General features: G+C 41.6%; 1 protein-coding gene across 1 annotated transcript in view; it reads left to right on the top strand.

The window, feature by feature from the left end:
* Positions 1 to 5,027: 5,027 nt before the first annotated feature.
* pcolce2.L (procollagen C-endopeptidase enhancer 2 L homeolog) overlaps positions 5,028 to 12,327 on the top strand; it is a 41,643-nt gene continuing 34,343 nt past the window's right edge. The window contains exon 1 of the mRNA XM_018263818.2: positions 5,028 to 5,262. Within this exon, the coding sequence (XP_018119307.1) occupies positions 5,180 to 5,262 (83 nt within the window). The 5' untranslated portion in view covers positions 5,028 to 5,179. The remainder of the gene's footprint in view (positions 5,263 to 12,327) is intronic.

Raw genomic sequence — 12,327 nt, 5'->3', positions numbered from 1 at the left:
AGGGTTTATATTTATAAACTAATATTTACTATTCTTCTCAGTCACTGCTATATTCTGTATTTATTCTGAGATTGCTAAATTTCAGATACTCACATCAGTGATGAGAAATATATTCCAGCTACAAGGACTGATAAGAGCTCAGTCAGAGACTGCCACGATGTGCCTCTTTGTCTGCTGATGGACTACAACTACCTGCAAGCCTTGCTGAATATGCTGTAAATTCTATTACAGCAGCAGCTTTAATAACAGTGGAGACAAATGCACAGAAAATCATCCATTGTGCTCAGGGGTGCAAAGAAGCCCTGTATTCACACCTGCCATTGACCACTTTCAGCGAAGGAGATTCACAGACACAAGAGATTAACATGCGATGTGTCAGCAAATGCCGTTTTTCTTGCACCTACAACCTACTGGTAGTAAAATAACTGGTCTCTTATACCCTTCTATTGAGTCTTTGTTTGTTTAAGGGAGAGTTTGAGCCAACATATGTTGTGTAGCTTACTGGGTTTGGTATCGGCAGGCCTTTTCTGTTTGAGGCTGGATAAACAGGTGTCTCTGTACTGCTTATTCCAATGTCATGGGCTTCCTACGGAGCTGCAAATTGTTCCTAATGAGAAATTTTGCAACAGTATTTACTGAGAGAGACAAATGCAAAATAAAGCCACAGTGCAGATCGCACAAGCCAGTCCTAGCACAAAGGGGGGCAAGGCTTTATTCACAATGGCCACTTCTAGACTAATCGCAAATAGGGCATTCTTCAGTGTTCCTGGGAATTAGGGCATTTCATATAGATTTCTTTGGAAAGCAGTGATAAGTCGACAGGATTACGTTGACCAACATTGTTATCAGTCTTTGCAAAGCAGTCAAAACACCCCATGTACATAGCCCTTAGTCTACATTGTACATTCTACATATAACCCAATTGCTCCCAGTCGTCTCAAAGCAGATGCTTATTTTTCAATTCCAGGCTTGGAGGCTAATTTTGGTTGCATAAAAACCAGGTGTACTGCCAAAAATGTATGTGACATTGTCCTAGTTCCCGGAAACCATAAAATGTATTTAACTCACCTATATTGTGTAGGAACTTTACTCACTTAGTGGGATGCAGCTCCAATAAAATATTTCAGGGGTGGAGATGACTGTAGCCCACCTTCATTAGGATGCCTTACAAATGGAAGCTATGGGGCAAATTCACTAACATTCGTAGTTTCACCAGGCGCAACTTCGCCGCGCTTCGCCGCACTTCGCCAGGCGTAGTTTCGCCAGCGCTCACTAAAATTCACATTCACTAAAATCCGAAGCTGCGCTCAGGGGTAGCGTAAGGTTGCGAAGTTGCGCTAGCGTTGATTCGCTATGTAAAGCGAAGTTACGCTAGCGAAGGCTAATTTGCATACGGCGCCAAATTCAAATTTCAATGGAGGAGCACTACAAATGCCTAGAAAACCTTCAAATCAGCAAATAAAAATTTTATTTTGCCCTACACATGTGCCCACTGTCTAGGTAAGTTGCCATGAGTCAGGAAATGTAGGGGGGAAGGAGGGGAGCCCCAAAAAAATTTTCGATCTTTTTCAGCCTATCACTCATAATGTAGAAAACACGCCAGCGTTTTTTGGGACTTAGAAAAAATTTTGACTTTTTTTTAAACAATCCCTATCTACTCTATTGCGCTTCGCCAGGTCTGAGGTGGCGAAGGAAGTCTAGCGTAAAAGGTAGCGTTCAGTACACTGCGCAAGTTAGTGAATTTGCGTAGTTACGTCGCTAGCGAAAATTCGCCAGGCGTAAGGGTGCGAAGTAACACTAGCGAAACTACGCCAGCGTTCGTTAGTGAATTTGCGCAGTAACGAAAATGCCAAACGCTAGCGTTCGGCGCTTCGGCGCTTAGTGAATTTGCCCCATGTGTCTCTCTCAGATGTTGCATGGCACCTCTCTGCACCCCAAATTATTTCTTAAACAATATATTATCAACAAAGAAAGATCAGTGGGTGGTCCTAACCAATGTCAGTTTGTCCTTCTGATATTTATGGGGCTCTAAAAATATCTTTTTGTGTGGCCCTTTACTTCTAGGTATACCACCAATGCTAATAGCCATAAAATAATCTCCAGTTCTATATTGGGGGGTCAATGATCACTACATGAAGGCTTGTATGTGAGTAAGCACAAGTTAAGAATATACTGTGCCCACTGACTGTGCTAGTGTAAAACATATGAATCACGTGAATCTAATTGGTACCAGTGAAAAACATATGAATTGCATAAATGCTGGAGATTGACTTCTGCATTTCCAGCAATTCTGCAACTCAGAAGTTAAATGTCCATATTGTTAATTCAAGAGTTGCAGTTCCTGCTACTTAGGGGACACCAGCAATTACACATGAATTTTCAGAAAACATGTTGTTTTGTAGGTAAAAACATAGCAATATGCATGTGGGTTTTTTTCTACTTCGCATTTGAGTTTGTTAATGATCCCTCAAGTCTCCTCAATTCTGCACTGTAGAACCAAGCCATATAAACAACATATGCTACATAAGCACTCAAAAGATCTAAAACCTCTAGAAAACTCTTCTTACAAGATATGCTTAACTTCTGCTAATGAGACAATAATTTTCTTTTGTCGGTGAATAACACTGTCCTCTCAGCAGGAGGCTATGGCCTTTAATGAAAGAAAATCCCGATTCCCTGACTCTGTGGGTAGCCTGTCTGGGTATCTGGGTCATTTGCAGGAAACACGGTGACGAGAGGGAGAGTGGCAGAGGGTACCCGACTAGGGGTAGGCAGAAGACCCTTCAAAATGTAACTGCCCAGTGCCCCCAACCCATCATTGCACCCTAGGCAGGTTCCTCTTCTGGCCTTGACTAGTTGATCTGCTCTTGGATTGATGCTACATCTGATCAATGGTGACATCACTTTTGTTTCACTGCTCTGCCCAACTGGACCCATGCAGGACTCGTACTCGTACCTTGTGCACAAATTACAACATCATGTGATGATCCACCCAGCCATTGCCACTTACTGTATATGGAAGCCCTGCCCATAACACACACAACCAATCCAACACCTCTCACAAGCCCTGCCCCATAACAGCCCACTGATAGCACCCCTGTTACCCAGCCAGGGTCGGACTGGATGATTCGGGGTCCACCAGGTTCAAAACCTCTGGGGGCCCTCACGTTGCGCATGCGCGAACAACGACGTCACGTATTCACGTAGGCCTGTATTTTTTTTTTTTAAGGACCAGCCAATCAGGGAGCGGGTCTGGGCCGGGGCCCATCGGGTTTTTTCCTGGGGACCCGTCGGCCCAGTCCGACCCTGTCCCCAGCATTGTATGATGTTTTTATTGTATGGCACTTTGTGCATGTACTGTTACTGCTCATACCTTTAACCTTGTTCAACTGTATGGTTTATTGGTTATTTTTGCATGTATTCTGTATGTTCATTGTATCCACCCATTTATTGTACATCTCTGTGGAATATGTTAAAGCTATAAATACCTGCTAACAAATAAAGCAAACACAATGTTGTAAGTATATAGGGATTACAGGGACAGTCTTTGTCTATATCTGTTTGCAACAGAATGCAAGACATTTGACACTATAGTTGCTGTTTTTGGTAAAGGATGCTCTTTGGTTGACAATTTTGGCATTTCCATGATTTTGCGGAAATAGAAATCAAAGCACACGCCATTGTGGCTTATTTCCCCTAATTGTGAATAGTTCCTATGTAGTTTGTGCAAACGGAAGTTATTATCCCAAAAAAAAAACCCCACAGATATCTGCAGCTCTAGGTAATAATCCTGTATGCCATTATACACAGATTCAGATTGATCTGCCAGAGCACCAGAGAACCAGAGAATCTCCTGGTGGTTCGGGCCCTAATTGGCCCCAGAGTAGGGAAGCTTCCATCAGCTTTTATTGCCACCATAGATCTGCAAATAAATATATATCAGTTAACACTGAATATGTCTAGTCTTTGGGAGACTGGGTCCTTAAAATCAGATTCTTTAATGAACCCTAGAATGCCCAGCCTGATACATTACAGGTATAGGGTCCATTATCCTAAATCCCGCTTTCCAGAAAGCTCCAGTTAAGCCATCTCCCATAGAGTCAATTATAAGCAAGTAATTATAATTTTTAAAAATGATTTCCTATTTTTCTGTAATAATAACATTACCTTCTACTTGATCCCAACTAAGATATCATTTGTTCTTATTGGAAGCAAAACCAGCCTATTGGATTTAAATAATGTTTCAATGATATTTTAGTAGACTTAAGGTACGGAGATCCAAATTACAGAAAGATCCCTTATCAGAAAACCGCAGGTCCCAATTATTATGCCTGAACATGTTTGCTTGGTGCTGGCAATCATCACTGCAGTTCTGTTATCCTTAAGGTGGCCATAGACGTATAGGATCTCTCCCCGATATGCCCACATTGAGGTTGGCGATATCGGGCTGATCCGATCGTGGGCCCACATAAACGCACAGATGCGACTGCAATCCGACAGGATTTTTTAACCTGCCCGATCTGTCGACTTTCGGTCACATATTGATCGGGGAAGCCCCACACATGGGCCAATAAGCAGCCGACTCGGGGGCCTTTAGACAAGGAAATCCCCTTTGTCTTTATATCAGTTTCTCATCAGCAGAACAAGATGTGACTCCTGACTTCCTACTGGAAAGCTACTGTAGTTGTACTAAGTGAAAAGCCTCTACAGAAAGCACCTCTTAGGCAGAGAAATAATTGCAATACTTTGAGAAAGTTCTGAGATACTTTTTCCCATATGATATAGCCAAAGGGCAGTCAGTTACAGTACAAGGCACATTGAAGAGGAGACAGCTAGCAGCATTACCCAAATAAATTGACTATAGGAATAAATAACAAGCAGGGCAGCATTGTGTGGGAGACCAACCTTTGCAATATTACATGCCCACAGGTGTGAAGGAGTTAATGGCAACATTTGAAAGAGAAGTGAAGGGGGGAGGAGAGGGGAGGATCAGATTTTAGGGAGAAACAGATCCCCTCCTCCTGAGTACTGCAAGAACAAATGGGATATTCATCAGGAGTCTGTTAGTGCCAAGGAGCCTCCCAGAGGAGAATGAGTCTGGCGATCTTCTTTATAAAGCCCAGGCAGCCTCTGTGCTACTGAGTCGCACTGGGATCGCTGCTGCTGCTGCTGCTCAGACATGAACTGCTTCCCTGGCTCCCTCCTCCTCCTCCTTCTGCTGCTGCTGCCATATGGCATCTCAGGGCAGCAACCCAATGAGAGGTAAGGGGCTCTGCGGGTGGTGGGCATCACTGATAGACCCTTGGAATGGATAAATGTTTTTATGCCCTACATGCAACAACCCATCCCATTAATCTAATACTAAATACATATATATGCTGCCCCTCTCTATCTCCTTGGTGCTATGTTGGGAACACGTGAGTGGCTGTATCTAAGGATGGACCTTTTGCACTGGCCCTTTCTTAAACATTTCCCATATATACCCCATTCCCCTTTGGTACAGTCACATAATTCTTCATTCTGTCTTATGGTAAATTAAGATTGGGCTGAGTGGAGCATTTGCCCTGCCCCTTGTTCATTTCAGGGGATGAGTTCAATGTGCAATTAAGATTGTTAGCCATTGTTACTAGACATATCAGATATGTAGTGAGCGGCAGCTTTTATTAAGCCATCAAAAGCCCAAGCCAATCAGCCAATCAGACCTTAAAACAGTCTACAGACTTAAAGCCTTGGCCCCCCTTTGCTGTATAACATTTGGTGCCCCGCTGAAATTCATGATACTAATATTCATTTTCCTATATATCAAGGTATTTACAGGATGGCATATAAGTATTTACCCTCAGGCTTCATCCTTATTGACCTTCAGACTGGGCCCCTATAGGGGAGCCACAGTTTGAGAACCACTAAGCTAAATTATAAGCCTACGTGCATTTGTTTTTCTACTCCAGAACAGAGCCAGCCAGGGCTACATTGCCAAATGGCCAGGGAGGTCTCAGTGCTGGTGGGAATCAGATAGCATGTAATTAGTGGCCCATGCAGTGCAACTGTTGAAATAAGCAGAACAGTAAATGGAGCTAAAAACAGCTCACCTACTACTTTGCAAACCACATAGAACTGCTGCAGAATCTCACGTGCAACCAGCTGTATTCATTCATAGACCTCCATTTATTATGCAGCACATTTCTTGTGGCATTTACTGTAACCTAACTCCCAACATTTCTTCTTGTAAGAGGTAAATTTCGTGTAAAGTGTTATGGGTATTGGTGAAAAAGTAATTTTGCTGTAGGGGGTGATCTAGCGTATAATTGGTATTGTTCTACGTTTTGCATGTTTTGGAATGTGCTCTTATATAATACAGGGTAATGGGTTAATTTGTGCACATAATGCCCAGCGGATGGGAAAGATGTGACTAATTTGCTTGCGTAGAAGGACACATTGCTGGATTCATGTGCCTGTATCTAATTCTTTCCTTTGCACCAGCATGCTGTATTAGTCAGATTTTGGCTTTTCGTGTTAGTGTGGAGTAGCAATGGGGCATTCAAGGAACATACAGTATATCCTCTCCAAATGCTCACAGAATTATTTTAGATGTAGTTTTATTTTGTTTTCTTAGTAGTGGGCTATTACTGTTCCAACTTGGTTTGATCTTTTCCATGGTTATACTTTACCTTTAGTTATCCAAACTCTTACTTATAGAAAATCTACTGGCTTTTGTAAATTGATATGTAGGCTAATGGTACAAATAGCTGCAAGGTTGAACAGCAATGCTATAACAGATTTACAAACATGAGATACGTTCTGTATATGGCAGACAGTGGTCATCTCTGTAAGCACATGGTGATCAAAAACCCTTTGTGGTATAGCATTTAATGTGGTGCTGGCCTCTTTAGATGGGACCTGGAATCGTAACAGGGGGTGAAGGAGGCAAATTTGGTGACAATGCTATATGTCTTCCATGTTGTTCATAGAAGCACAGACTGTATGATCACTGGTTCATGTGTGGACCCTCCACTGATCAGTAAATCAGCAGCAGTAAATCCAACTAAACAATGACCAGATAGACAGATGATAGATATCTAGATATATAGATGTGTGATAGATGGACGATAGATGGATGATAGATGGTGATAGATGAATGATAGTTATATGATATATATATATGTGTAGAGATATGCGATATATGAGATCAAAGACTGAACTAAGGATGCTTTTACTCTCTTCTTGGCATAGTGATGCAATTGCAAGCAGCTTGTTTATCAGTCAGTCAAATAATCACAGTTGGGTCTTCCTCATCTGTTGCCAAATTGAGCAGAATTGCTCTGCTGCAAGGTTGGAGTGAATGGATGCCAGAACACTGCTTACTTCTTTGCAGCTCTCTAACCTCTTAAGGTGGCCATACACGGGCCGATAAAAGCTGCCGACAGACCGAGTCGGCAGCTTATTGGCCCGTGTATGGGGGCCCCCGACGGGCTTCCCCGATCGAAATCTGGCCGAAAGTCGGCCAGATCTCGATCGGATGGGATTAAAAATCCCGTCGGATCGAGGCCGCATCTGTTCGTTGATGCGGTCCCGCGATCCGACCGCCCGTTTGGTGAACGCTAGGATCCGATCGTTGGGCCCTAGGGCCCACGATCGGATCAGCCCGATATTGCCCACCTCAAGGTGGGCATATCGGAGGGAGATCCGCTCGTTTGGCGACATCGCCAAACGAGCGGATCTATCCGTGTATGGCCACCTTTGGTCAGTGACTTGAAGGAGGGCCCCATGCGACATAACTATTCAGTTAGTTTGCTGATGATTCTGAGCATTTAGGTGAGGATGAAAAGCAAACTAACAGTCATGTCCCATGTGGCCCCCCTTCAAGTCACTGACTGATTAACAGGTTAGTATATGGGATGATCTTTAAATGAACCCTTAAATGAAGTGCATTCATTCTCAAGCTCATTTTGAGCCATGCTAGTTGTAGTAATTTGTATGGATATGATAGCATGGTAACAATTGGAAATCAGGGATTACCCATGATGTGTTATGAACCAGAGAACATACCTTCACAAGGGCAGAAGAAATAAGGATCCTGCAGGGAAATAGGAAAAACATAAATGTTGCTTGTTAGAAATAAGGCAAAAGTTAATCCATTAGGCAGTTCCATCACTATAACCAAATGTAAACATACCGGACTGGCTGTTATTGTTGCCTCAAATACACAATGTAGAAAAGGTACAGGTAATACATAATAAGGTTATCAGTGTGAGATATGAGTGAGCCAATAATAAACCCTTGACAGATAAATCCACATAAAATAAACGACTATAACATTTGGAACATTTAGGTAACCAGTTCCCAAAATCAGTACTTTGGTACAAATAAACTTGTTGATCCACATACTGTATCTGACTTGTGAGTCATAGGATGTAGATCAGTTTATTTGCATTACAAATAAGTCGCATAGTTGACAAGTGTGTGTGACTTCAGGCGCCTTTAGGTGTATATATATATGGGTGATGTGATGGTAACCCAAGACCATAGAGCCCAATGAGCTTGCATTCACTCACCACGTCCTTCTATTTTGCCTTCTTGGAATGTTGTACAAAAGTCCTGAACTCTTTAAACTATTCTCCAAGAAAATACCTCTAGTTTTTTGAAGGATGAAGCTGGTGGAAATCTGCTTTACACAAACTTCCCATAAAGATGTAATGATATTTCGATTTGGTGGTTAGTGTGGCCATGGGAGGTGTTTGTCTGTATCTTGATGTTCATGAAACCTTGGACTTTGTTTTGTTAGGCATTATTTTCTTGAAATATAGGAAGCAATAGTGCTTGCATTATAGGGGCTTCTGGTTTTTCAAAACATGATCATATCCTGTAGCTGTTATACGAGTTTTGCAGATCAATCATCAGACTTAAAAAGGTGGTTCATCTTTACATTCATTTTTAGTATATAGTTATAGAATGACTAATTCTAAGCAATTGTCTGTCATTTTTTCAATTCTATAGCTTTTAAATTATTATCTTCTAAATCTTTCCAGCTCTCAAATAGGGATCACTCCCATCTAAAAACACCCCATCTAAAAACAAATGCTCTCTAAGGCTACACATTAATTGTTATTGCTACTTTTTATTATTCTTTCTCTTCTCTTTCTATTCTTTCTACTCTCCTATTCATATTGCAGTCTCTTATTCAAATCAATGCATGATTGCTATGGTAATTGTGACTATAGCAACCAGATATTGCAAGCTGGAGAGGTGCAGAATAAAAAGCGAAATAACTCAAAAACCACAAATAATAAAATGAAAACCAATTGCAAATTGTCTCCAAATAGCCCTCGATACATCATACTAAAAGTTAATTTAAAGGTGACCAACAAGATGGCTATCCATATTGTTTGGCATCTAGCTGCCAAATTGAAGGCACAGGTCCAGGCAATATATGTGGATTGGCCTGTTTCCATGAATTCCTGCTTTAGGGAGTCTGTGACAGACAATTTTGTTGGAACTGTAACTGGATAACAGAGGCATTGATTCAATTCTATGGCATTTTGAGAGCATATTTATATGATTTTAAAGAGCAATCATCTGAATTTATGACTCCACTAAGATGGCTGTTCATACCACTATCAGGCCAGGAAAGGCCACCAAGGCCCGGGCCTAGGGCGGCAGGATTTTAGGGGGCGGCATGCTGCCCAACCACACCCACAATGGTTCAAAAATACTGGGGATGTGCTGGAGATACAATAATTTTTTAAATTTCCCATGCGCCAATCCCCATTGCTCCGGTCCCGATGATGAAAATTTGCACAAATAAAGAGGAGGGGGCAGGGGCAACGAACAGCAGTGGGCCTAGGGGCGCCCACTATGTAAATCCAGCCCTGACCACTATGGATCCAGTTGGCAACACTGAAGGCATTCTTTAGCCAAGCCTAAACAAATCTGGTTGTAGTAAAAGGCTAAAAGATGACGCATCAAACGTATTCCTTTTTTCCGGGGCTGTAACTGGGTTACAGAGGTAATGATTTTTATTGTGTGCTATTTAAAGAGCATTTTTGGGGAGGGACGTTAAGCAACAGTTCTGTAAACTGTCCATCTATTCCTTTCCGTGAGCTTCTGTTCCTGTCAGTGCAGTTTGTACACGGCATATGTCACCATGATTTTCAAGCCTCTTTCCCTTGACACATTAAATTATTTTGCTGTTTTTGTGACAGATGCGGCTGCAGTTTGGCACTGACTGTTTGGCACCTTTACAACTCTTGTTGCTTTGAAAAACTCAGACATCAGATTGCTGATTGTCAGAACTCACATTTACTGCTGCCTGACTATTAACCTATTAAGACTCACACATGTAGCTGTCTTTGTAATTTTGTTTTACATACTTTCCCGTGTCTTCTTTCCATTATTTTGTTCAACACATACAGCAGCACATGACAAACACGTGAAGGGGGTTAAGAAGGTCCCTTCGCTTCTGACCTCTTGGCCATGCCCTTAGGGAAGTAAATTGCCACATCAGGAATGTATATTTATAATTATAACATTTTCCCTGCAGTCGTGTTCTTATTTACTAAACATTCCATTCTTTTGTGACATAAATTAAATCCTTTTGATGTTTATTGTTTATGAAACTTCTTAATTCTTAGTTCACCATTCCTTATAGAAGGCTGTCTGACATGTACTGCTATGGGGAGTATGATTGAAGGGGAACTCTGGCTTCCACATAACACAAAAGGAAGGCCTTAATATATCCATCACAGTTACTGTTTCTTCAAAAAGTATAAAAAAATGCAATTTTCTATGCTGAAATCCAGCTGTTTAACAGTTCTTCTCTTTCTGCATCATTTGAAATCCTGGCAGGGAAGGAGGGACTAAACACTGATGTTACAAATTGTAACAACTTCTCCACAGCTTACAGACAGCATGCAGGAACTACATAACCCACAATGCATTGCAGTGATGTTACGTTCCTTATTGAAATCATGTGTGCATCGAATTGTGGGGTTTGGAGGATGCAGGCTGAGGACAGATGGCTGTTGATACAAAGTAACAGTAGTCAGCCAGTTTAGCAAAGTAGTCAGACAGATCAGTAGGAGAGCAGGGGGCTAGGCTTGGGAACTGTCAAAATCCATTAAAATCATGAAAAGTCTGCCTATTTTTTAACTGATGTATATTGCAAAGTTGCTTGAAATTATTTTCAAAAATCTTTTTGTGGAGTTCCCCTTTAATGTTGCATATTCTTTCTCCACACATTTGGCAAAGTAATCTTCCATCTGAGCAGTCAAAGAGTCCAAATCCAGTTAGTCTGAAATCCAGCCTTGTACTCTTGTGTAAGTTACAAGTCCCAGATCCAACAATGCTACAGATGGGATCCATGAGCTGCCAGGTGGTTCATAAATCAGTTTCCAGTTTGACTTGTCGGTTACTCATTTCACTGATGTGATATAAGTGGGTTAGATCATCTTTCCACTGGCTGAAGAAGCCTTGGCTAAAACATTTAATCAATAGCATGCCAAATGGACATTCTTGGTTTCCTGGTTCAACCTTATTATCACCCATTGTCCTGGACACAAAACCAAGACTCCTCTCCACGTAGCCTATTAAATACCTAACCTGTTCTGTGCCACCATTGGTTATCAAACTTTTGGGCAGGCGCAACCCCCTCTCCCCAATTAAGTTGAAATCTGGGGATAATTACTATTATGTCTCCTAGATACCCTTGAAAGCCTAATAGAAGATAGTTTAGGTGAGATTTTGGCGAACACTTATCTGTTGCCCTCTGTATAATTGGAACTATGGCTGAATGACTGCTACATTAGTATTTTACGAAAGGGGCCTGAAGAAACGTTGACTGTGTTGGAGCAACAAAATCAATCACTATTAGGGATGGGCAAATTTGACCCGTTTAGTTTCGCCAAAAATTAGCCGCCGGCGAAATGTCGCCAACGCCCATTAAATTCTATGGGTGTCAAAAAAATGTTCGTGCAAATTTTTTTTACGTTCACCGCCATACAAAATTCGTTCATCCCTAATCACTATGTCTCACCTTTAAACTGTTATTTGGCCATAAACTTTATTGTTGACCTGCCTTCCTCCTAATGCCTAAAGATGGCCTCTTTCACTTCACAGTATCCCTCATCCTGTTCTTAAAAGACTTAAAATCACCTGTTCCTAGTGAGTTTTTTTTATCAACGAGTACTTCTAAGTCCTTCTCCATCAAGGATTTGCCTATAATTGTGCTTTTAAGCTTATAAGTAGCCTGCATGTTTACATTCCAAGTCCATAACTTTACATTTGTTAACACTGAATCACATCTGACACTTAGCATGCTCGATTGCCAGTTTG

Source organism: Xenopus laevis, chromosome 5L (assembly GCF_017654675.1).
Source record: "Xenopus laevis strain J_2021 chromosome 5L, Xenopus_laevis_v10.1, whole genome shotgun sequence".
In the NCBI taxonomy this organism is placed as follows: Eukaryota; Metazoa; Chordata; class Amphibia; order Anura; family Pipidae; genus Xenopus; species Xenopus laevis.
This window is presented reverse-complemented; position numbering and strand designations above follow the sequence as displayed.